Source organism: Bubalus bubalis, chromosome 15 (genome assembly GCF_019923935.1).
Source record: "Bubalus bubalis isolate 160015118507 breed Murrah chromosome 15, NDDB_SH_1, whole genome shotgun sequence".
In the NCBI taxonomy this organism is placed as follows: domain Eukaryota; kingdom Metazoa; phylum Chordata; class Mammalia; order Artiodactyla; family Bovidae; genus Bubalus; species Bubalus bubalis.
Window position 1 is genome coordinate 38040316 of NC_059171.1, and position 25773 is coordinate 38066088.

A 25773-nucleotide genomic window follows, 5' to 3' on the forward strand; every position below is an offset into this window, starting at 1 on the left:
GTCTGGATTTCCTGCTCTCTGGACGGCTGGTTCCTGTGTGAAGTGAGTGATAGACGTGCTACTGCCACTGTTGAATCCTTCCAGCAGGCAGCTGAGCCACAAGCCTGCACAAAAAGAGTTGTGCTCAGAAGGAAGACAGCATAGACGTTGGAATGGAAACGCCAAAAAGGACTGTTATTTCAGTGAGATGTGTCCTGGCATTGCCACAGATGTATTCCCACCCCCTGGGCAGAATTCCTGAATTTTTGCTGTCCCTGTGCCTCTGCTCCCCTGCTCCTCTCCCTGGAATGTTCTTCCTGCCACTTCATTATCTGGTGGATCCCTACTCACCCTGTAACACTCAACTCCGGCAAGACCTCACTCCATAAACCATCTCTGGTCTACTCTGGCCAGCCAGCCTTCACTGTTCTCCGAGATTGCCAAATTCCCTTGAAGACCATGCTTATGTGTTTGCCAGGCTTCCCTGGTGGCTCAGAGAGTAAAGAATCTGCCTGACATGCAGGAGACATGGGTTTGATCCTTAAATCAGGAAGATACCCTGGAGAAGAAAATGGCAACCCACCCCCGTATTCTTGCCTGGAGAATTCCATGAACAGAGGAGCCTGGTGGGCTACAGTCCATGGGGTCACAAAGAGTCAGACATGACTGGGTGACTATCACTATGCATTTGTCAGAGGCATTGTACTAATGTCAGCCCATGACTATGTCCCCTGTTAGACTGGGAGTTCCTGAGTGCAGGAACTGAGCATCTCAGAGTCTAGCAAAGACCTTAGTATACACAGGAAACACTCAACCATCTTTGTTAAAAGATTGGCCTTCATGGTTGCAATTGTTTGGTTTGGTTTCATATTTTCAAATCTTGCTCTCATATATAAGCCAAGGAAGGAGACAGAATGTGCGCTGTGTGGTGTCATTTGAAATGTGCATGTAAATGGTGTCAAGCAGGGTACTTAGCCTCTAAATGTGACATATCCCTTCCCATCTAAATTGAACCTGAAATTACTCCATTAAAAGTCATCCCCCAGTTTAGACTCCATTGGCTAATCTATAAATACCCCTTGAGAACATAAACTACTAAGTTCAGTGCTTCTTAGTTAAATGTGCTTATGAACCACTTGGGGATCTTGTTAAAACCCCGACTCTGATTCTGGGGGAGGGAAGGCTGAAATTCTGCATTTCAAATTAGCTGCTTGTCTGCAGATCTCACTTTGATGGCCATGATCTAGGCAGTGCTCTTCAAACCTTAAAGTGTATCTGAGTCACTTGAAGGGCCTCTTAAAGCCCACCCCCAGATTTTCTGATTCAGTAGGTATAGATTAAGACTTTGCATTTCTGCTTCTTTTTAAATTAATTTACTTTAATTGAAGGATAAATACTTTACAATATTGTGATGGTTTTTGCCATACATCAACGTGAATTGGCCACAGGTGCATTGTGTCTCCCTATCCTGAGCCCCCCTACCCTCTTCGTCCCCACCCTATCCCACAAAATAACTCTTAGTTTCTAATGTGGAATTCTCCTTCTCCAAGGAAAGAGAAGAATCTAGAGAACAGGAGGCGGAAGAAACCATAAGGGTATTGTACCCACCCTTCCGAGCGTCACAGGGCAAACCCAGAAATGGGGCTTGCTTCACGGGCTGATTGTCACCTGGGCCTCACACTTAGAAGGCTGCACAATTGGTTTAGTGCTCTGCCATCTTGAAATGTGCGATCATCTGGAGCAAGAAGCCCAAATTACGGCTGCAGATTATGCAGCCAGTACCGGCTCGTAATATCTTATAGTCCTGAGTAACACAAGCTGAATGCTCTTCTAAAAGATGGCAGTTTATATACTTAGGGTGACCTCTGATTTTAGATTCTGAAAGATAGGGAATGAGTGATGAGTTGGAAGATATTAAAAAGAATACAGAGGTCATTGAGAACAGGAAATTGAACAAGAAGTGAGAATGGGAGAGAGGTCTAAAGCTAACAAGAAAATGATATCACTAACAGTAGAATGATATAGAAACAGTAAAAAAAAAAAAACAAAAAAAACTTCAGGGGAGGGAGGAGGGAGGAGGGTTCAGGATGGGGAACACATGTATACCTGTGGCAGATTCATTTTGATATTTGGCAAAACTAATACAATTATGTAAAGTTTAAAAATAAAATTAAAAAAAAAAAAAAAGAAATCAGGCCTCTCATCTGCAAGAACAGAGGTAAAAAAAAAAACAAACTTCATCTGATAGCATGGGGGAAATGACTGGCATTGTGGCTGAAATGCCGTATTGAAAATTGAGAAGGATTTTTAAAAAATAGTAAAGACCATTATTTTTATATCCAAGATCATAACTAGTGATTTTTTTCTTTTTACTGAGAATTGAATAAGGGGAAATTAGCCCTAGTTTTCTGAAGGACACACTTAGGATAAATAGAAGAAAATCTTTTACGTGTGTATTTTTATATATAACATAGTAAATTATCAGAGATCCAAGACTGTTATATTTTTTGCTGTTCACCCTTCATGTCCCTGCCTTTTTTTTCTCCTTCCTTTTCTGTTTCCCTTTCTTCTCTTCCCTTCCCTTAACTTCTGGAAAGGAGCAAGAAATAATAGTATTTGTACCAAGTTGTATTTGAAGCTTCGGTCTAGGCCAAAGGTCCTGGACATCAGTCTTGTCTGCCATATGGAAGTAGCACATCAAGTGGCAGTCGTGGCTGTGACTAGGTAAACAGATGCATTTAGTAGGGCTGTGTGGCTAGTGGGGTTTACACATGGGAAGTGGTTTATACACTGGAGGACAAGCAGCACCACCATCGCTTTTAAAGAAATGATAGAAAAAACTTACAGATAATCTTTGCATCCCTAATGAAAGAAATTGGAGATGATCAAGGCTGCTACTCCTTACCCTCTGCCCTCCTTCACTCCAGACATGTGACCAGATGGACAGTCTTTATAGCTATACTGGTTCAGGGAAAATTCTAGATCTTAGTATTGAGGGTATAGAGCACCAAGGAATTTTCAGACAGTTTGTAAAATTCTGTCTGTCTCTCTTTCTTTCAGGCTTAATAATATCAACAAAAAGAAATTTACAACTAGCTTTTAAGAAATCCCAGGGCTATTTATATCAGCATGTGTTAATGTCTCATTATATTGTATAGCTTTCAAGACTCTTATAATAGGTTACTGGGGTTAATTCAGGTCCTTCTTTCTTTAGAATAGCTTCAGAATAAAATAACAAACATAGAAACTAAAATGGGGTAGGTAAAAATAGTTCTGGAGGCAGAGGGGAGAGATTGGGTGCTTCTGACATCTCATCACCCTCAAACCTGAAAAATAGCCCAATTGGAAGACTGATAAAGGTAATAAATGAGAATTATAAAATATAAGCTAATAATTCAAAAACATTAGGTTTCAAAAATTGGGCAGGTAGATGAGAAAATATAGTTACGGTAGCTTTGATTTTGGATTTGCAGCAAAGTATCAGGAGTGTAGTTTCTGTTTCTTTAATTAGCTCAGTCAGGTTCACCTAAAAATGGATCTGGGAAGTCAGAGATGATCCTTGGAAGGTCTGAGCCTGCACTGTCCAGTCCTACAGCCACTAGATACGTGTGGCTATTCAACTTCATGAAAGTTAAATGCTATTAAAAATTTAGTTCTTCATTTGTTCAGTTCAGTTCAGTTGCTCAGTCATGTCTGACTCTTTGCAACCCCATGGACTGCAGCACGCCAGGCTTCCCTGTCCATTACCTACTCCTGGAGCTTGCTCAAATGCATGTCCATCGAGTCGGTGATGCCATCTAACCATCTCATCCTCTGTTGTCCCCTTCTCCTGCCTTCAGTCTTTCCCAGCATCAGGGTCTTTATTTGTACTAGCCACATTTCAAGTGCTCCATAGCTACCTGTGGCTAGGGGCTACCATATTGGACAGTACAGTTATAGACCAATTCCTTTTTCACAGGATGTGCTGGCAGATGAACTATCTGCATGTTCACATTTGTATTAATATTAAATACTTTAAAAGGGCTAACTTTGGTATTTTTGAAAACATTATTTATTACAGACATTATTGTTTGGATGAGAATTATTTAAACTTAAAAATATATTTATTTTAATGAACTATTAATTGAGTTATTCAGTAAAATACAGACACGAAGGCATGTGATCAATACTAAGTAAATGAGAATCAAGTCTGAAAACTTAATTTTAAGAATAAATAATAGCATATTCTGCAGTATGAGGAAATTATGTTGGATAACATATAAATAAAATTGAAATGAAGCCTTGCAGCAAAAAATAGGTAAATAAATAAAAAGAATTGAAGGAAAATGATAAGGGATGAAGTCTAGCAGAGGTTATTAGTGCAAATCTCGGGGAAAAACAGTGATAGGAATTTGTAAATAAAATCAGCAAAGAAAGGAAAAGAAAGGTTCATAGGTAAGTCTAAAGCTTTGGGAAAGAAAACTTGAAGAAATTTAAAGAGAAATAGCAAAGCTAGGAAAGTATCTGCAAAAGCTACGACAAGAGGACTTTTAATGTGGAGAGCTCATACCAGTGAAGAGGAAAACCCAGACTCTTGTAGGCATACGGGCAAAAGATAAGAAAAGAATTTGCAGAAGGGGAAATAAAACTTGAACACATGGGGAAATACTTTTCTTCATTAATGATCAAAGAAAGAAATTAAAACAAAATGAGATTTGATGGAACATTTATCAAAGTAGCAAAGAGCGGGAAAATGATGGAAAGAATGAGATATGATATGATCAAAGCATGGAAGAGTGCAGGAAATGGGCCACTTTCTCATGCTTGTCAGAATGTCCATTGCGGTAACTCCTCCAGAAAGCCGTCTAGTAAAATGTTATCAGGAAAATGTGCACAGCCTGGGACCACTGATTCCACTTCTGGCTCTGGTCCCAAGGAAGGAATCCAGAAGATGTCCAGCACTTTCTGTACAGAAGTGGCCTTGAAAATAGCAAGACATGGTGAAATCATGGCACAATGGCAGGACAGAATATTCTATAGTAAAAATAATGCTGTGAAGAGTTTTGACTTTATTTTAAAGTGATTCATATAATGGTGGTGATTTAATCACTAAATCATGTCTCACTCTTTTACAACCCCATGGACTGTAGCCTGCCAGGCTCCTCTGTCCTTGGTATTTCCCAGCCAAGAATACTGGAGTGGGTTGTCACTTCCTTCTCCAGCAGATCTTCTTGGCCCAGGGATCAAACCCACGTCTCCTGCTTGGCAGGCAGTTTATTTACCACTGAGCCACTTAGGAAGCCTGATCCATGCAATATCTGAATACAAATTCAAGTTTTTTAAAAACTCAAAATATAGAAAGTAAGAGACCCCTTTATCTTTTCCTTCAATCCCATTAGCCTCTCCCAAGATTGCGCAGTACCTTTGGTCGGTTTCCCATTGAGCTGTCCACCTTCCCATCTGAAATCACACTATGTAGAGTGTACATTATACTCTGTGGGGTTTTGCTTTAAACGCAAATGAGATCATGAATCAACAAAATTTTACAACTTGCCTTTTCCATTTAAAACTTTGAGTCTTTTCCCTTTTGGTATACAGTGACCTCCCTCACTCTTTTTAGCTGCTTCGTGGTGGTTCCCACATTGTCAAAGGCTTCTTTTTAAACCATTCTCTTTTTGATGAGTATTTATGCTGCTTTCAACATTCTGCTATTAAAACCAGTACTGCAACAAGGACCCTCTCTGTGCTCCTTTGTGCTCATGTACCAATGTTTCTCTAGGATCCACAGCCAGAAGTCAAATCGCTGGTTTCCAATGGAAAGTGCATTTTAGAATTATGACATATATTGCATATGAGGACCTGTTTGTCCATACTGTAAGTCACACTGAATATTTTCAAAGCTTTAACATTTCTACCAGTCTGGTAGATGAGCATTGTATCTAACTGCTTTAATAATGCTGAATTATTTGTATTTGGCTGCATATTAATCAATGATTTTATGTTGAAAGCCAACAATCTTTTGCCTTTTAAAACTCTTTAATGGTACCTTTACCATAAAGTTTAAAGGGGCTTTGTGGTCAAATTTATCAGCATTTTGCTATGGCTCTGACTTGATATCCTGTTTATAATGGCTGTCATTCCCCAGAGTTTATAAAAAATATTCACGCACATTTTCTTGTAATATTTTCATGACATTTCTTTCCTTCTAGCTCATAATCCATCTACAAGTTATATTGCCACATGTGAGTGAAAGCTTAAATTGTAAAAACAGGTGCAAAAGCAATATGAAACAAAAAAAGCATGCACAGAAAACAAATTAAAATAAACACACCAAAACAATATCAGTGGTTGTCTTCGGGTAGGGAGATTAGGTGTGTTTTTCTTTTCCTTTGACCTATTTTCATTTTTCAGATTTTAAATAGTATTGGTTATATTTATAAGATAGAGTGGTCTTTTATGTTCTTTTTCTGCTCAGGACAGTAACTACCCTTTTCCCCTTTAACCATGTTGTAGAGTAAAGGCCACCAATCACAGCATTCCACCCTTGGCCACAGACACAGACTCACAACCCAGAGGGCCTTCCAGGGTGTTTTGCTAGGATTTCCTTAACAGTTGCAGATGCAGAGAGTTCCTTTGCTTCTGGTTATAAGACTGACAGGTGCATGGTCAGAGCTGCCTATGAACTGGTTCTAGCTGGTCAGATAATGAAACAAGTCACACACACACACACACACACAGAAAGACAGACAACCATATATCATATAAGCCCTGAATCTAACTTTCCCCAAACCCAGGCTCATCTGTGGTTGAGTTGTTGTCCAGTCACTCAGTCGTGTCTGACTCTCTGAGACCCCATGAACTGCAGCACACCAGGCTTTACTATCCTTCACTATCTCCTTAAGTTTGCTCAAACTCCTGTCCATTGAGTCAGTGATGCTATCTAACAGTCTCTTCCTCTGTCACCCTCTTTTCCTGTTGCCTTCAATCTTTCCCATCATCAGGGTCTTTTCCAATGAGTCGACTTTTCGCATCAGGTGGCCAAAGTACTGGAGCTTCAGATTCAGCATCAGTCCTTCCAATGAATGTTCAGGATTGACTTCCTTTAGGATTGACTGGTTTGATCTCCTTGCTGTCCAAGGGACACTCAAGAGTCTTCTCCAGTATCACAGTTCAAAAGCATCAATTCTTCAGCGCTCAGCCTTCTCTGTGGTCCAACTCTCATAGCCATATGTGACTACTGGGAAAACCATAGCTTTAACTAAATGGATCTTTGTCAGCAAAGTGATGCCTCTGCTTTTTAATGTTTTAAAATTTTAATTTTAAAATGTGGTTGAGTTACCCAAACTGATAAATCCCTTCCCTCCTTTTTCATTTTGGGTGAATGGGGATTTCAGTTACTTGTACCAGAATGATCTTGGATTTTTTAAAAAGCAAAAGGATAAGAAAGATGAGAGCAAAACTTCAGAGATATGAAAATATCATTAATAGGAAGTAAATATACATCTTGGGTGGAGGCAATTCTCACTTTGTGGGAAAAGATGTTAATACAAATAATATAAAGAAGCAACTACTTGGTTTGTAGTCATTAGGGCATCTTACCACCAAAGATATAACTAGCAAAATAAGATGGCAGCAAGTGTTTGCACAATTTCATAATTTTGCATTCCCAGCAAAGCAGGGAGGGGCTATGGAATTAAGGGTGAGAGTGATCAGAACTCAGATGGCAGTCCTAAGATACAGCACAACACACTGGCTTAGAGGAGCTGTCTATAAAAAATCCTACATACATTTGTAGGTTTACATACTAGATGTCATTTGTGGATTTGAATAATGGGCATTTGGCTTAATCTTAAACTTCAAACATACTTCAGGTCCATATCTTCCATTATAGCACTCAAAAGTTAAAAGACCCTAAAGACTACAACTCATTAATCTTACTTTGTGAACTCTGCCGAGATTAGGGGACTTAACCAGTTGGTGGCTCAGATGGTAAAGAATCCGCCTGCAATGCAGGAGACCTGGGTTTGATACCTGGGTTGGGAAGATCCCCTGGAGGAGGGTATGGCAACCCACTTCAGTATTCTTGCCTGGAGAATCCCCATGGACAAAGGAGCCTGAGTGGCTACAGTCCATGGGGTTGCAAAGAGTTGGATACGATTGAGTGACTAAGCATATTACATAACTAGTCATAGAGCAAATAATCCTCAGATCAGGATTCAAACCCATGTCTCTGGGATCCCAGTCCAGTGTTCTTTCTATTGCCTTTCAAGTGCAAATGTAAGATGACTAACATGATCAGGAAACAAACAAAACCCCTCTCTCTCCCTCCACACACACACACACCCCCTACACACCACCCCAAAACAGCAAATATGTGTCTCATAAAAAAGTAATTCTATCAGTTTTACGCTCACTAAAAATAATAATAATGAAAAATTGAAAAAAGATCCAAGTCTCTGGGAGACATTTTAAAGAACTCTGTAGAAAGTACACTGTGTTGTTGAGAGTTTGAGTTAATCGCTCATGGAAGAAACATTTATCTGGGTGGAGGTTTATGCTTGACTTATACAGGCTTTTAGCCTGAAGGGTGTAATAGATGAGTGATTCTCTTAACCTTAATCTATTTTTCATACGGTAGGATGACAGTCATCATCTGAAACCATTTTTAAGTTTCCCAGAAGTGTGGAAAAACTAACTTAATCTTACTGTTATTACTTGTTTAAAGGGCAGATTTTTACTTTTAGTTTTAAAGTAATTTTTAAAAGGAGTTGCCACGCTCAAGGAATCCATCTATTTAAGGTTCTCAAGGACAGAAATGAGTTCTTGTGGGAGGGTAGGCATTTGTTACATGTCTTTCCTGGTTATGGTTATACTTTGTGGTCTCGGTTCAGTTCAGTTCAGTCACTCAGTCGTGTCTGACTCTTCGCAGTCCTGTGGACTGCAGCACGCCAGGCTTCCCTGTCCATCACCAACTCCCGGAGCTTGCTCAAACTCATGTTCATCGAGTTGGTGGTGTCATCCAACCATCTCATCCTCTGTCATTCCCTTCTCCTCCTGCCTTTAATCTTTCCCAGCATCAGGGTTTTTTTCCAATGAGTCAGTTCTTTGTGATCTGGGGAGTGTGATTATTCTTTCTCTGAATCTAAGATTTTAAAAAATTGAACAAAATGTTAAGTTGAGCCTGATTTTCTTTGTACAATTTCTTAGTACATGTTTTTTTAATAAATGCTTTGGGTATCTTTGGGGCTCAGAATTCAATGGTTTAAGAGTCATTGAGGATCAGAAGACCAGGTACGAGGCAGCCAGCTTCTCCATGGTTGTGGGGTGGCGCTTACTCCAAAGTCCATCATCTGTCTTCCTCATCAGCCCTTCTCCGGTTGTTCAGCCAAAGCCTACAGGATGCGTAAGAGAACTGATCCTGTTTAACAGAAAAAGAGTTCACTATAATGCTTGAAAGGACTCACTGCTGCAAGTTTCATTCAACTTTTACATTATGACTGTACTGTTTCTCAGTTTGTTTTAATATATTTATTTATATTAAATATAATATGAAATATATATTTATTTGAGAAATATATAAATTTTAATGAATATAATTATAGATAATTACAATAAATAGAGAAAAACAAGTGTCACATATATGTAGAATTTAGAAAAATGATCTTATTTAGAAAGGTGGTCTTATTTTCAAAGCAGAAATTGAAATACAGACATAGAGAACAAACATGGATATCAAGGGGGAAAGGAGGTGGGGATGGGATGAACTGGGAGATTGGGATTGACATATACACACTACTATGTGTAAGATAGGTAATTAATGAGAACCTACTGTATAGCTCAGGGAACTCTATTTAATGCATTGTGGTGACTTGAATGGGAAGGAAGTCCAAAAGGGAGGGGATATATGTATGTGTATGGCTGATTCATTTTACTGTACATGTTTTGTTACTGTACCGTAGAAGCTAACACAACATTGTAAAGCAACTATATGCAAATAAAAATTACTTTTAAAATAACTAAAAATAATAATAAGAAGAAATTAAGTACATTAAATAAATTTTAAGTATAAATATCTACTTCTTTTTGTTAAACTTCCAGCATTCTCCACCTCTGGGCTTTATTTTCCTCTGTAGCACTTATGGCATCTATGAAATCACAGAGTTCACTTATTTTCTTTGATGGTTGTCTATTTCCCCTCTCCAGTGAGGGTTATTTTGTTTGCTATTGCACACCGGTGCCAAGAAGAATGCATGGCATTTAGCAGAGCTCAATAAATATATGTTGAATGAATGGTGACGTGAATAATGACATGTTAAACCGGACTCTCTGGAGACATGCCTTCTGTATCCCATGACTTAGAGGCACACCTCATGCTCAATGGCAAGTGTTCCCAGTATTACAAGTAAAAATGTCTTATGTTTAGGGAATAGAGGAGAGGGAAGCAAATGTCAGGCACCCATGTCTGACATCATGAGATATTAATAGTTCTTGACTTCTGAGCCTATGAGTACCATGAGCAGTGTGCCATGAACCCATGTTATGACATAATTCTTGATTCCTGATGAATTAGGTAATTTGATTTTACTTCTTGCCTCATATGCTCTGATTACATGAGCTTGGTCTGCAGTGGCCTGCACTTACCTGGATAATACTGCTCTTCCTGCCCATCTAGATCCTTCTCTTCCCTCAAAGCCCAGCTGAGAACAAACCTCTTCTGGAACATTAACCTCAACTTAGTAGTACCAGTACACGAAAGTTAGTCTTTTTCTCCCACTCCGAGGGGAGCGTCTCGGGCCTAGTGGGACCAGGGAATGGGTATATGTGGACTTCATTAAGGTGGCCTGAGCGAAAGAACAGTTGATTTCAAAATACATGTAGCAATTTTGAAAGAAGGTAAGTGGTGTAAATTTGTACTTCTTCCACTAAACCATGAACACCAATCAAAAACTCACTTTACTCTGTCTTTCCTCTCAGTTGTCAGGAAAACACTCTTCATTATCTATGACAGTTTCAGACATAAAAAGCTTATCTTTGGCCTGTCCACAGCCCCTTGATAAGATCTAGCTGGACTTTAAAGGCAGGTTAGTATAGTTATTGACAGTTCTGAACTTGCTAAAGGAAAGTTACCTTGTTATTCTTTGACAGTACCCCCAAAACACCTTGTTTATCCACCACCATGAATACATTTAATATAATAAGCCCTTATATAGACCTTCCTATGCCAGGTACTCTTCTAAGACGTTACACATAGTAATTCATTATCCCACAAAACAACTTAACTATTAGGGGTGTATGTGTTTGTGTGTGTGCTCAGATGTATCCTACTCTTTGTGACCCCATGGACTATAGGCCACCAGGTTCTGTCCATAGGATTTCCTCGGCAAGAATATTGGAGTGGGTTGCCATTTCCTCCTCCAGGGGATCTTCCTGGCCCAGGGATTGAACCCACAGCTTCTGCCTTGCAGGTAGTCTCCAGCATTGCAGGTGGATTCTTTATCACAGTGCCACCTGGGAAGCCCTATTGGGTAGGTACTACTATTATCCCTGTTTTAAAGATAAGGAAACTGAGGCACAGAGGTAGGGTGAGTAAAGGCATATAGCTGGTAAGTTCAGAGCTGGGATTCAGACCCAGATATTCTGGCTCCTGAGACCTCATGGTTAACCATTAGCCCACTTGTCTCACCTTTGTTTCCCTCCATCACCCTCCTTGTATCTGTCAGCCAGCCCCTTGCCTCTGATCTTTATTCTTCCTGGTCAGAGATAGACTCCGCTGTCTTTCTCTAAAATCATTCTCCAAATCAACCAAGGGAGATTTCTTGCAATTGGGATGAAATCACTTCAGTGACCCCTCATTCTTCACACTCACTAATACTGATTAGTTTACTTCTTAGCTGACCCCTCTGCTGTCTCATGCTTCGATCAAGCACATCCATCTCTTAAAATGCTCAGACCATTTTATTCTCTCTCTCTCTTAATTCTCCAATGGAATATTGACACATGAAAAGTTCCACTGGAAAATGCCTTGATCTGAATGAAGTTTGGGGAAGATGAATCTGGTGCTTATGTTTGGAGAGGGTTAGGGGAGGGTGTGTTATTGAGAAACTAGGTATAGGAAGCTTGCTAGAAACGCTAACTTTTATGGTCATAAAATTCTGTAGGAGCTTGGGAATGAGAAGGAATGAGTGGATTCCAGAGGCATTTCAGAAAGACCAGTGGAGTTGTGGGCAACTGCCTCTAGGAATAAGGTAGAGAAGGGAATGAATAAAATAACGCTATTCTGGGCCTGAATGATTCTAATGAGAATGTCATTACCGAAATAGGTCTATCAGGAAGCTAATCTGATTCAGGGAGAACAAAAAGTTCATTTTAGAATCATCGTCATCATCCCAGTGGAAATGTTCAACAGTTGGAAGATACCATAAGTGAGCATTTAATGAGCAGCCTTCGAGTGTCTAACAGGGCATGCGATGTTAAATCTACAGTCATTACCATGAAAGGGAGCTGGGCAAAGGCATCATTTGCACTGGTCTTCTGGAGGCACCTGCATAGTGTTTGGAGATCCTCCAGAGCCTTCAGCGACAAAGGTGAAGTTGGCTTATAATTTGAATGTAAACAACGCGGTTTACATACAGCCTAACCCCAAACACTAGCAAATGACTTTTCTTTGTCACACCTAAAAATCCTTAGAAAGTGACAATGTCATGTGGCAATCTGGTTCTGTGCTTGGTTTCCACACGTGATCTCACTTCATATTAATTTTTACAACAACAAACTCAAGTAATCTTGAACCCTTGCCCCCGTTTGTTTCTCCGAAGGTCCGGACGGTGCCAGCAGTCTGCACATTGAATGGTGAGAGCCAAAAGCTGTTAGAATCAGGCACTCAAGGTAAAAAAACGCAGAAATAAAAGCTGCAAGATAGCACAGCGCCAAGAGAACTCAAAAGGCAGGGCGTAGAACGGTATGTTTAAGGAGCCGGAGAGATTGGCGGGCAATGTCCAGAAACAGAGTCTCAAAAATCCAAATGAGTCAGGTTAGCAATTAACCCCAAATCTCGGGTTGGTACACCTTCCTCGAGATTTCGTACAAGCTCAAGAGTAGTCAAGCCTGGCCCGGTAAAGATCGTCAAATGACTCGTGGCAAATCTCTTCCTTCAAAAGTCTGACTTGGACCGCCAACCTTACTTCTAGAAGCCCAGTCGATCCTCCTTTCGAAGGGAATCAGCAGCCGTGGGCTAGCGCGGGCCCCCGCGGCTCGCCAGGCCGACTGGTCGGAGGGACCCGATTTTCGGAGGCTGCGGGTTGGAGAAATAAATCCAGTCCGGGTTTTGTCTGCACGGGGGAGGGGGACTGGAGGGCTGCGAGGAACGGCTCGCGAAGAGGGGGGCGGTGGTGGAAAACACACAACACAAACAGCTCGCGCCGGGGAACGGCAGCTGTAGGCCCGGAGCGCGCGGGCCCGGCCGCCGGCCGCATGGAGCGCAGCGCGGCCCGCGGCTCCCGGGCGGCGGCGGCGGCGGAGGCGGCAGCGCGCCGCTCGCTCACACCCACCCCCGCCCGCGGCCGCCGCGCCGCCCCGCCGTAGCCGCCGGCGTCCCCGCGGGCCGGTCCAGCGAAGGCGGCGCCCGCGCCTCTGCAGCCAGTGGCAGCCGGCGGCCCCGGGGAGGCGGCTCCCGCAGCCCCCCGGCAGCTCCGCGCCCCGGGCGCCTTGCGACCACAGCGGCCGCCCGGGGTGGAAGAGGAGGAGGACGAGGAGGGGGAGGTGACCAACTCTCCGGCTCGGCGCGGCGGCCGGCAGCCCGCAGGCAGGCATGCAGGCGCGGCGTCTAGCCAAGCGCTCCAGCCTGGGCAGCCGCCGGGGCAGCGCCGCGCTGCAGCCGCCCGGCCCCGCGCCCGCGCCCGCCCGGGAAGGCGCGCTGCCCGGGCTCCCGCCGCCCGCCCCGGCCCCGGCCCCGGAGAGCTGGAGGCCGCCGCTGCCGCCACCGCGCAACGCCGGGACCGACCCCCCTCGCGCCGGGGCCGCCGCCGCCGCCTCGTCTCCGGTGCTGCTGCTTCTGGGGGAGGAAGACGAGGACGAAGAGGGCGGGAGCCGGCGGCGGAGGGGGCTCGGGCGGGCGCCGGCGAAGCCCCGAGAGGGCGCGGAGGAGGAGGATGACGACGACGAGGACGAGGACGAGGAGGTGGTCGTCGAGGTGGTGGACGGCGACGACGACGACGAGGACGGCGACGAGCGCTTCGTGGCCCTCGGCCCCGGCCGCGCGCTCCCCAAGGGCCCGGCCCGGGGCTCCTTGAAGGTGCGAGCCGGCTGCCCGGGCGCGCGCGGGACCCTCGGGCGCGGGGAGGGGACTGGCCCCGGGCTCCGGCGCGGCGCCGGCTGCGGCCGGGACCCGCGACCGCAGAGGCCGGCCCGGGAGGGGTGTGTCCTGCGGCCGCGCGGGCCGAGCGAGGGGACTGATGAAGCTCAGCGCTCGGGCCCCACACCTTCCCCGGGCGGCCGCTCCCCCTTTCCTCCAGGGCCGCCTGGGCGTGCTCGTCCGGGGTGGGTTGCGGGCAAAGGACGCTTCTCCCGGGTGAGGCGGGGAACTCGGAGGCGGGACGAGGTAGGAGCCGGTCTGCGCCTGGTGGGGACGGGCGAGGTAGGTGGCCGTGAGGTAATATTCCTCCCCAGGAAGTACGAGGGTCCCCCTTCCCCTTATTCCGAGGACTAGTCTAGCTCGTGGAAACTAGCAAACCGCTTCTCTTGTCAATCTCTCAACCCCTTCTGCATCCGAGAACAATTGTGGGTGAGTTTCCATCACCAGCGCCTGTGAGGGAACCGGTAAGCCCAGGACAGCAAGAACCAAGCCCTGGGTTTCTACAAACATTTTGCTGGCAGCTTTTGGCAGTGCCTCCCACCCCCTCAAGCCCCCAACCCCGTTTAAACTCGACATTGTTTAGCATTTGGGGTTCTTTCCCCCTCTCCTCAAAATTGCAAATAAGAAAAAAATGAAAAAGGAAACCAGAGAAAGTGGGGGTCATTTGGCATTTAAAATGGATGTGAGTTTCAGCTGAGAATTCAAGCAAAGTCCCTTGTGTACTGAAGCACTGAGAGATCTTTCCGTTTGTGTATCTTCAGGAGATAAGGGGTTTATTATTACACAACTGACTGGCTGGGCTTTCAGGCATGTGATTGGACAAAGCAAACCACGTTGAGGTTCATGCACAGTGTATGTTGCTAAGAAGTTTTGAGGGCAGCAAGTGGTAAGCAATGGAGTGAGTGATTTTTCTGAAGAGTGGTGCTTAAAATCCACTGAATAACACTGTTGATGGGAATTTTCACAAGATATTGCTATTTCAGGAAGAAAAACACAGGAGCTTAATAGATAGAGACTATTTAAAAAAAAAAAAACCTTTTAAAAAAAAAGGAACCAGAAAAAAGTCTACTCCTCAAAGCATGAGATTGCAGTTCCAAAGAAATGTTAAACATTAGCATTTAAAGAGCCCCAGAGTAGACACCGGCACAACTTTCTTTCCTAGACCACCCTGGAAGTACCAGCTCTGGGAGTGAGAAATTTTCAGCAAGTGGTCATTTGGGATGATAGTTTTTGACAGTTGCTTGTTGGAATCCAGACCATGACCACCCTCATTACCATGGTCTAATAAAAAGCCTGCATTGTATGGCCACAGGATATAGCTGGGTTTGGAATTAAATCACATGGCATCAGTGACATTAAGTAACAAGAGTAGTGACTCCTTACCATTTTTGTCCAGAAATACTGAAAAGATGTCTTGTAGTTTGGACAGTCATTGCACAATTTGTGATGGAAAAATTAATTATAATTTATGTCCTGTGATCAAAGCAAACCCAATATAGAAAAATCAAATTTATAAAAACCAAAGAACTAGAATGTGATCATTCATATTATCAGAAAAAGATTTTCACATCTCCAGGCAAATTTCTGTTAAATTCTTTCAAAATGGGCCTTATTTTATAACATTTTGGGTTGCCCATAACTTTTCAGGAATTTATATATTGAATAGTTTGAGGTATAATTTTATAATCTTTGCTGCTTTAAAGTCATCTTGACACTGAATCTAAAGAGGTTTTCTAATGAATAAAATAGGATCATTTTATTCTAATGCATTTAAGAATGTCAATTTGTTGTTTAGTCTCTAAGTCATGTCCGACTCTTTGCCACCCCATGAACTGTATCCTGTCAGGCTCCTCTGTCCATGGAATTCTCCAAGCAAGAGTACTCATGGGATCTTCCCGACCCCGGGATCAAACCCACATTTCCTACTTTACAGGCAGATTCTTTATCACTGAGCCACCTGGGAAGCCCACGAATGGCAATATTATATATATATATATATTTAGGCATTCATTTGGAGAAGGCAATGACACCCTACTCCAGTACTCTTGCCTGGAAAATCCCATGGGCAGAGGAGCCTAGTAGCCTGCAGTCCATGGGGTCGCTAAGGGTCAGACACGACTGAGCGACTTCACTTTCACTTTTCACTTTCATGCATTGGAGAAGGAAATGGCAACCCACTCCAGTATTCTTGCCTGGAGAATCCCAGGGATGGGGGAGCCTGGTGGGCTGCTGTCTATGGGGTCTCACAGAGTTGAACACGACTGAAGCAACTTAGCAGCAGCAGCAGGCATTCATTTATTCACATATTTATTAAACACCTACTATGTGCCAGGTACTATTCTAGAACACAGCACCTTCCAGATGCCCACATCCTGCAAGAGAATCCAGAGCAACAACCATCCAAACAAATAAAGAAGCCTGGTGCTTGAGATTGTGATGTATCCCCTCATAAGGGAACTGATGCTATCGAGGAGGAAGAGAAGAAAGCTAGTAGAGAGAAGGCCTCCCTGAGAAGGGGACATTTGATCTGAGATTTGAGACGTGTAGTTTGGGAAGATCATTCCAGAATAAAAATTGCAAAAGTCTTGAGGTGGGAAGGAGAAAAGGCGGAGTGTGGCTGCAGCTTCGTAGGTAGGCGATATGTCAGGTAGCTAGCTTACAGGCCAGCGACATAGAGCTTGGTGGGCCTTTTAAAAGTGGAGAAAAAATATTTGCAAGGTTTTAAGCAGTAAAGGCATACAAAGTGGCTTGTATTTTTTTTATTAATTTTTTAATTCAAGGATAATTGCTTTACAGAATTTTGTTGCTTTCTGTCAAACCTCAACATGAATCAGCCATAGGTATGCATATGTCCTCTCCCTCTCGAACCTCCGTCCCATCTCCCTCCCCATCCCACCCCTCTAGGTTGATACAGGGTTTGTATTTTTAATAGGGTCATGCTGTGTGGGGTATAGAGGGCAGCTGGGAGGGGCAGGGATCCAGTTCCAAGGTGATTGTGGAAGTGCATGTGAGAGGCCAAGCAGTTTGGACCAGAGTGGAGTTAGACATGAGGGAACAGATTCAGGATCAATTGTGAAGATCCACCTGCAATAACTTGCTGATGGATTAGGTGGCAGGAATCTGGGGTGAGACCCCAATGTAAAGGTTGGTTAGATGTGCCATTTACTGATATTGGGAAAGCTGGAGAACAACAGATTTTTGTGAGGGGAACAATTAAATATTCTCCCTGGGGCATGTTAAGTCTGAGATGATGCTTAGACATAGGCATGGGAACTGCAAGTAGGCAGATGGCTGTAAGGTGTGGAACTTAGAGGCGAGATTAGGGTTGGAGAGAAAAATATGGGAGAAGCAGGTGTGACCTGCTGTGTAGCAAAGATGCGAACGTACATTCACATGTCCAAGACAATTGACAAAAAGATGGTAGATGTCAATTATTCTATAACATGAATCATTCAACCATCAGCATGACTCTAAGGACAAGATCATGGAACATGTAAAGTCTGCTCTGCCAATGGTGTCTGCAATAATATTGAAGCTGGGGACAAGAAAGGGAGTGCAGCAAGCCAGAGGACAGTCTTGGGCCAGACTCTGGGGCACAGCACTATTTAAGTTTGGGTGTGGAAGGAGAAGCCAGCAAAGACAATTGAGAAACAGCAACCAAACAAGTCAGAGGAAAACTAGAAAATAAAAAGTACAGTAAGGCAGGAGAAGATATAGTTCCAGAAGTAGGGAGTAATGAACTGTGTTGAATACCACTGGGATACTGAGTAAGACAAGGACAGAGACATGTTCATTCGGATTAGATAATGCACAATGTATTGGTATTCTTAACCAAAGAATGTAAAGTCAGTGGTGTGACCTGAGTGGCCTGAGCAGTGAGCAGAGGTGAGAACACAGTGAAAAACTCTTTCAAACTCTTTTAAAAGTCCTTTGCTAGAAAGGAAAGTAGAGAGAAGGGGGAGAATCTGGAGAACATATGGTCTAGAATTTTTTAAAGATAGGATACAGTAGTCTCTGCAGTAAGCCTGCAAGGCAGGAGTCACGGGAGACATGGGCTTAATCCCTAGGTCAGGAAGATCCCATGGAGGAGGGCATGGCAACCCACTCCAGTATTCTTGCCTGGGGAATCCCATGGACAGAGGAGCCTGGAGGGCTACAGTCCATACAGTTGCGAAGAGCTGGACACAACTGCAGTGACTTAGTATGCATGCACGCACAGTAGGCTCTAATATAGAGACTGTAGCACGGTAGGAATTACCTGTTACCTGTATGGGAAGTATATCTGTTTTCTGTTGCTGTGTAACAAAGCACAATAAGCCCCCTACATACTAACCTTCAGGTGGCAAACTTTCAAAGGCGCGAACGTACATTCATGTGTCCAAGCATGTAAGTTAGCTCATGTGTCTGGCATACTTGGTCACTAGTGTGCATCCTCTGCAAGTGGTTGTGCTTCCGTATGCTTTACTGTACAGTACAGTATAGAGTCCAGTAGTACAGTGTCTTTATTTCAAGCCCCTGATGTCCAGAAGCAAGTGTAAAAGCAGCAGTGATGTAGCTGGTACTGCCAAGAAGGGCCAAGCAATAACAATGGAAACAAAAGTGAAAATAATTGAGGGTGGAGTGAGGCAAAGAGATGGTAGATGTTAATTATTCTATAACATGAATCATTCAACCATCAGCATGACTCTAAGGACAAGATCATGGAACATGTAAAGTCTGCTCTGCCAGTGATGTCCACAATAATATTGAAGAAGCATAGAAAAGTGATGGAGATGGAGAAACTTCTCAGTGTGTGGGTGCAGGATCAGAGTCCCACTCAGCTTAATGGTGATTTGAGAAAAACCTAAAAGCCTTTATGAAGACTTGAAGAAACACAGTGAAGAATCAAAGGGCACATCTTTTAATGACAACTATAGCTTGTTTCATTGGTTCAAGGCTAGAGCCAACCTTCATGATGTAAAAGTAAGTGGTGAGGCAGCGAGTGTGAGTGCAGATACAGTAACTGCCTGGGAAGTTTCGGAGATGCTTCCAGAAGTTACTGAAGTGCCAAAGAGCGTCACGACACAGGAGATGGTGAGGAGATGTTCTTTATCTGAGGAGGGCCTGTTAGTTTTTGAGTCGCAGGACTCAAAGGTAGAGCAGGGCACGAAGGTTGCAGCAGTTGTTCAGAATGCAATCCAGTGCTGCTGTGTCATCTATGACAAAGAAAATGAGAAAAAAAGAGCCACTACCTAGACATCACTGGATTGCTTTTTCAAGAGGGTAGATAGAATGTCTACGTCAGGAATGTCCAGTGGAGGGCAAGCTGCAATGTCACTCACGCTTGATGTCATCAATGTGGTATTGCATTGATAGGAGACTATTGCTGACAGTCCTTCAGCTCTACCATCTCCCACTTCCTCTTCCTCCTCCATTCAGTAACTCTTCTTGCTTGTTCACTCGATGCCAGCCCTTTTGTGCCAGCTGCTATACTGTACTACTGTACTTTTCAAGGTGCTGTAAGATTATGTCTTTGTTATTTTTAAAATGTATTATTTGTGTGAAAAGTATTATAAACCTATTGAGTACAGCTCCCCAGGTTTCCCAGGTGGTGCTACTGGTAAAGAACCCACCTGCCAATGCAGGAAACTCAGGTTCAATCCCTGGAGTAGGAAATGGCAACCCACTCCAGTATTCTTGCCTGGAAATTTCCATGAACAGAGGGGCTGGTGGGCTGCAGTCCATAGGACTGCAGAGAGTCGAACACGACTGGGCACGCACAAACACCGAATCCAGCATAGAGCTGATTGTATTAGTTGGGTATCTAGGCTAACATTGTTGGTCTTACAAACAAATTAGACTTACAAAAGCACTCTCAGAATGGAACTCCTTCATATGTAGGGGATTTACTGTACCATAGGCTTTTTGGCTTACAAACATTCTCCCAACATCTGTGGGTTAGGAGTCAGGGCCAGGCTTAGCTGGGTCTGCTGTTGAGTCTCACAGGGCTGTAGTCAAAGTGTTGGGTAGGCTGTGTTCTCATTGGGAGGCTTGACTGGGGAAGAATTCACTTCTCAGTTCACTCTGGTTGTTAGCAGAATTCATTCCCTTTCATCTGCAGGCCTGAGGATCCAGCTTCTTGCTGCCTATTCCTATGTAGGCTCCCCTCAGTTCCTGGAGCCCCTCTCCCTCAGCCCCACCTCCACTTCTCCAGTGCTTTGTTACATGATTTCCTCAGCATGGCCTCTTACTTCATTAAGTCAGCAAGGAGAATCTAAGTCCCTGTCTGCTGGTAAGGTGGAGTCTCATATAAGGCACTGTATTCACAGAAGCAGTACTCCATCATCATTGCCATAGTCTATTGCTTAAAAGTAAAAGATGGGTCCCACCCACACTTGAGGGGAGGAAATATGCAAGGGCATGAATACCAAGAGGTGAGGATTGTTGTGAGTTGCCTTAGGGAGGAGCCAAAGATGCAGAGATAAGAGGGATACTGCAAGAGGAAGTCCTTGGAAAAGGGGACCTGGAAGCCAAGTATTGATACTGGCCTTTGATAGAAGCAAAGACCCTTCTTCCATTGAGTTAGAGAGAAGATAGGGAAAGTGGGTCCTGATGTGAGTGGTTGTGCATTGGATGGTGGTCAGATCAGGTAGTACTCATCTGATGGCTTATGTTTCCCCCTGCAGCAGGAGGGAAGGTCATCAGCTGAGACTGAAGGAGATTTGAAGAGCTGAAGCCAGGATGTAGTGCTGTGGGAGAGCAGGAGAACAGATGTACCAGAGAAATCAAATAGAGCAGCTGGATAGTATCAAGGACCCACCTGATGTTGGTGCTTCTACATGGACAGAGTAAACACTCTGTCTGGGTGTGTGATTTTCCCAGCTTCATTCCATTGGTTCAAACACAGAACAACAAAAAGAATCCGAGCTAATGTTTATGAAGTTATTTAATGACTATGCTAGTGCAAATCTGGGCTTCCCCCGTGGCTCAGCGGTCATCTTCCTGCAATGCAGCAGACACAGGAGATGTAGGTTCAATCCCTGGATTGGGAAGATCCCCTAGAGGAGGGTGTGGCAACCCACTCCAGTCTTCTTGCCTGCAGAATTTCATGGACAGAGGAGACTTACTGGATACATTCCATTGGGTTTTCAGAGTCGGATATAACTGAGCATGCACGCGCAGTGCAAGTCTAAGTGTGCGGTCTCATTGAAACGTCATTACATATCCCTGTCAGGCATTATTATATCATCCTCATTTCACAGAAGTGATAAGCCATTTACTTAAACCTACGCAAGTGTTAGGTGGAGAGCAGGGGTTTGAGCCCTGGGCAGTCCCACTCCATATCTAGTACCATTAAGCCTCTTGGAGACAAAGCAGAGAGCTGAATTTAGCCAGGCGGTTGAGCAATGGAAAGAGAGAAAATATTGTTGGTGAAGTTGATACTGCTGTGACTATAATGATGGACTATGGGCCCTAAGAAAAGTAAGGACAGGAAAGGGCCATGGGCTGGTAAAAAGTTAGGGGTCAGTGGATTGGAGAAAACAAAGGGGAACCAATAAAATCATTAAAAAATAGGAATGAAATGCAGGACAGTTTGGATTCCAAGATAATGTTAATATGAATGAATATTTTCTGAATATTTATAAGCCAGGAACTGTGCTAAATACTTTATATGAAGGAGGCTTTCCTGAGAAATTATGATTTGAGAATCAATATGCCTCAGTTGGGGGCTTCCCCATTGTTTCAGCAGTAAAAAATCCATCTGCAATGCAGGAGATGTAGGTTTAGTCCTTGGGTAGGGAAGATCCCCTGGAGGAGGGCATGGCAATCCACTCCAGTATTCTTGCCTGGAGAATCCCCATGGACAGAGGAGACTGGCAGGCTACAGTCCATAGGATCGCAAAGAGTTGGACACGACTGAAGCGACTGAGCATGCATGCACACCTGCTCCAGCTGAATATACCGATTTGGACCTGAAATAGCACACCTGAGGCTGCTGGTCACAGCAGAGCTGTGGTTCACATCCAGAGCCTGTGCTTTTAATAGTTCCCTATTTATTTTTGATGTTTATGTCTATTTACATTGAGGATTTGCTACAGCTCAGGAAATAGAGGAATAGATACTAAGTATCTGAGATGCTTGGTTACTATCATGGACACTAAGTTGGGCTTTAAATGAGACAAGAAGAGAAACTTTGTATTACACAGTTGTCAATTTTTGATCAAAGAAGCTTTCACATTTATGGGCAATGGTAAGATACACACAGCCCCTCAAACCTAAAGAAACTAACCTCCTGGGTGAGGAATGATGAATGATGAATAGCAGGTAAATATCTTCAACCAGAACTTTATTTTTTATAAAAGAAAAAAATACAAGGACACTGTCAAACGGAGGAAGGATTCTAGTATAAGTTGTTACTTAGTGAAGGCAAAGCAGTAGGGGGCTGAGATAACAAGGCCAGACTTTGCTCTGCGATGCTGTATATTAGTTTAGGGATGAGAGCCAGAGAATCTGAAGAGATTGATCATGTACTGTTATATAATAAGTTTAGGAGAAATCTGGACCTGAAAGACTGCTTGTAGTTCTATTAAGAGTTCATCTATTGGAAAATTGGGAAGAAAGGTTTGTAAGTGAGATTGTTGTTGTTTAGTCACTCAGTAATGTCTGACTCTTTGTGACCCCATGGACTGCAGCACCCCAGGCCTCCCTGTCCTTCACTATCTCCCTGACTTTGCTCAAACTCATGTCCATTGAGACAGTAATGCCATCCAACCATCTCATCCTCTGTCATCTCCTTCTCTTCCTGCCTTCAATCTTTCCCAGCATCAGGGTCTTTTACAATGAGTTGGCTCTTTGCATCAGGTGGCCAGAAGTACTGGAATTTCAGCTTCAGCATCAGTCCTTCCAATGAATATTCAGGACTGATTTCCTTTAGGATTTCCTTTAGGATGGACTGGTTTGATCTCCTTGCTGTCCAGGGGACTCTCAAGAGTTTTCTCCGGCACCATAGTACGAAAGCATCAATTCTTTGGTGCTTAAGTGAGATGATATATGTCAAAGTGTCCACTTTCAGTGCTTAATAAATGTTAATCGAGAGGAATCTGCTTTGTGTGTGCTGGCTCTGTAGGGACATCTCTCAGACTATTTCTGGGCTATCAGATGACTTTACGAAGCCCTTGGCAGGGACTGAGTGCAAGCACTGAATTTCAATTTGCTAGCAAGTATATGTGCTGCACATGGTCTGCGTTGGCTCGAGGGGAAGGCATGTACCTGTGATACCAGACAAAGTTGTCATTCACTGAACTGTCGACTGCCGGACATGGAAGTGAAATAGATTATCTGGTAACCCAACACCCTCCTTCAACTGCTCAGGACACTGGGGCTAGGAAATCAGAAATGCCTTGTCCAGTTAGGGCTGACTAGCCGGTTAGGCAGGGCCAGGATTAGCACCTGGTCTGCCAGTGCCAAGTTATCACCCTCCTTGCTGAGTAGGTCCTTTGTGCCTGGAATGATCTGTCTGTACCTAGTTTACTCCCTTGGAGTTGTAGTTAGAAAAATCAGTTTCCTGAAGTGATCCACCACTCACTGTTTATCCACTTCTATTTTGGGAACACTCTGCTTTCTAAAATGCATCAGGGAGAGATGGTCTCACTTGTGGCTGTGGGAGGTAGGCAGGACCCTCTGTGAATCCTGTTCGGATCAGCCCCCCTCCCTGTGCAATCCCCAGGGCGCTTGTGTGCTCAGAGGATGACTTCTTGTTGTTGTTTGTTGTTGTTGTTGTTCAGTCGCTAAATTGTGTCCAACTCTTTGCAACCCCATGGACTGTAGCCTGCCAGGCTTCTCTGTCTGTAGGATTTTTCAGGCAAGAATTCTGGAGCGGGTTGCTATTCCCTTCTCTAGGGGATCTTACCGATCCAGGGATTGAACCCACTTCTCCTACATTGGCAGGCGGATTCTTTACCACTGAGCTTCCAGAGGATGGTAATAAATAGTAGATGAGCCCCATTTTACTGTGAACCAAATTCCCTTAATTTCTGGTGTGGTGCGCCTGGTAAACCAGCATGGAAAGCATAGTTTATACTCAGCCCTTAAGTAGGGTCTCTCCTCCTCTACCAGATTTTACTAGTTGAGCCTGCAGTGCCCCATAGCACAAGGGTTAGGAAAGGAGGAGGAAAGGTCAAAAGTCAGCCCTGCCTGGAATCTGCTCACCTGAGCTTAGTGAGAAGGAGCAGAGAGAGATATAGGCAGGATGCCTCTGAGAGCCCCTGGACGCTGTTCATTAGTAAATCCGTCCTGGTCTCATTACCCTGTCCTGCCCGCTCAGGGGGACTCCAAGGGGAGAGGTGTGGGAGCCTGTCCCTCCACCGCAGTGTGCACTGTCAGAGCTTCTGGTCTACATGGAGCAGCCAATCTTGCACCATGGCTTGATACAATGTCTGCTAAAGCTGAGGAAACTTGACCTTTCATTGCCCTGTCCCATATCTTCTAAGGTAAATGCATGGTTTCCATTAGACTTTCTGAAATATCTGAGACTTAGAGGCCCTTGGGGCTTCCTTGGTGGGTGGCTCAGACAGTAAAATATCTGCCTGCAGTGCAGGAGGCCCAGGTTTGATCCATGAGTCAGGAAGATCCACTGGAGTAGGTAATGGCTACCCACTCCAGTATTCTTGCCTGGAGAATTCCATGGACAGAGGAGCCTGGTGGGCTATAGCCCATGGGGTCGAAAAGAGTCAGACATGAGTGAGTGAGTAACACTTTCAGAGGCACTTGTAACCAACCTACCAGCTTAGTTGAATCTCTGTTTGAAATATGATTTTCTTTGGGTTTGCTCTCTAGGTTTCTGGTCATTCCCTCAGGAGATGTTTATTATAGGTCATTGCATGCCATGTTCCTGATATACATGTAGGAAAAAAAGAGTGAATAAGACTGATTTCCACTTCTGGGGAGCCCACAGCCTGGCCGATTCCTGCCGAGTTATCGATAAAGAGGTTCAAAACCCCTTTTCCTCTTTATCCCCAAGGTCAAGATTAGATCTGTTGGGAGACCTTGCATGGCTACTACAGTTTGGAATGAAATTTTGATATGTATCCTAAAGTATTTGTAGCCAATCTATATGAAGAAGATTATATGATTTGGACAGGTGATTCCTGAGTAATTAGGCAAAGGATGAGTTTAGATCACAAATTTGACAAATAACTTCTGTTGCTCTCATTTACTGGATGAATTGGAACAGGATATAATAACTCTGAGATTTGTGTAGTGGAATTAGAGTGATTAAGTTCTCACTTTTCATTTAAGATACTATTTGGAAAATCCAGAGTTAAAGCTTATACATAGGGGAAGTAGGCTCGACTCTGGAGTTTTGAGGGGCTTCCCAGGTGGTGCAGTGGTAAAGAATCTGCCTGCCAATGCAGGCACTGCAAGAGACGTGGGTTTGATCCCTGGGTCAGGAACATCCCCTAGAGAAGGACATGGCAACCCACTCC

General features: G+C 43.9%; 2 protein-coding genes across 4 annotated transcripts in view; one reads left to right on the plus strand and one right to left on the minus strand.

Moving 5' to 3' along the window:
• Window positions 1-8999: 8999 nt before the first annotated feature.
• LOC112579058 (atherin-like) lies at window positions 9000-13767 on the minus strand. Its single transcript, XM_044928458.2, has 3 exons — window positions 13762-13767; window positions 12448-13724; window positions 9000-9376 (listed from the first exon to the last, which is right to left on the minus strand). The coding sequence occupies exons 1-2, from the start codon at window positions 13765-13767 to the stop codon at window positions 13176-13178; spliced, it is 555 nt and encodes a 184-aa protein (XP_044784393.1). The 3' UTR covers window positions 9000-9376; window positions 12448-13175.
• The window catches only part of ZNF704 (zinc finger protein 704), a 258230-nt gene continuing 246076 nt past the window's right edge, over window positions 13620-25773 (plus strand). For all 3 annotated transcript variants that reach the window (XM_044928657.2, XM_044928658.2, XR_006544925.2), the window contains exon 1: window positions 13620-14248. In XM_044928657.2, coding sequence (XP_044784592.1) covers window positions 13766-14248 — 483 coding nt within the window. In that variant the 5' untranslated portion in view covers window positions 13620-13765. The remainder of the gene's footprint in view (window positions 14249-25773) is intronic.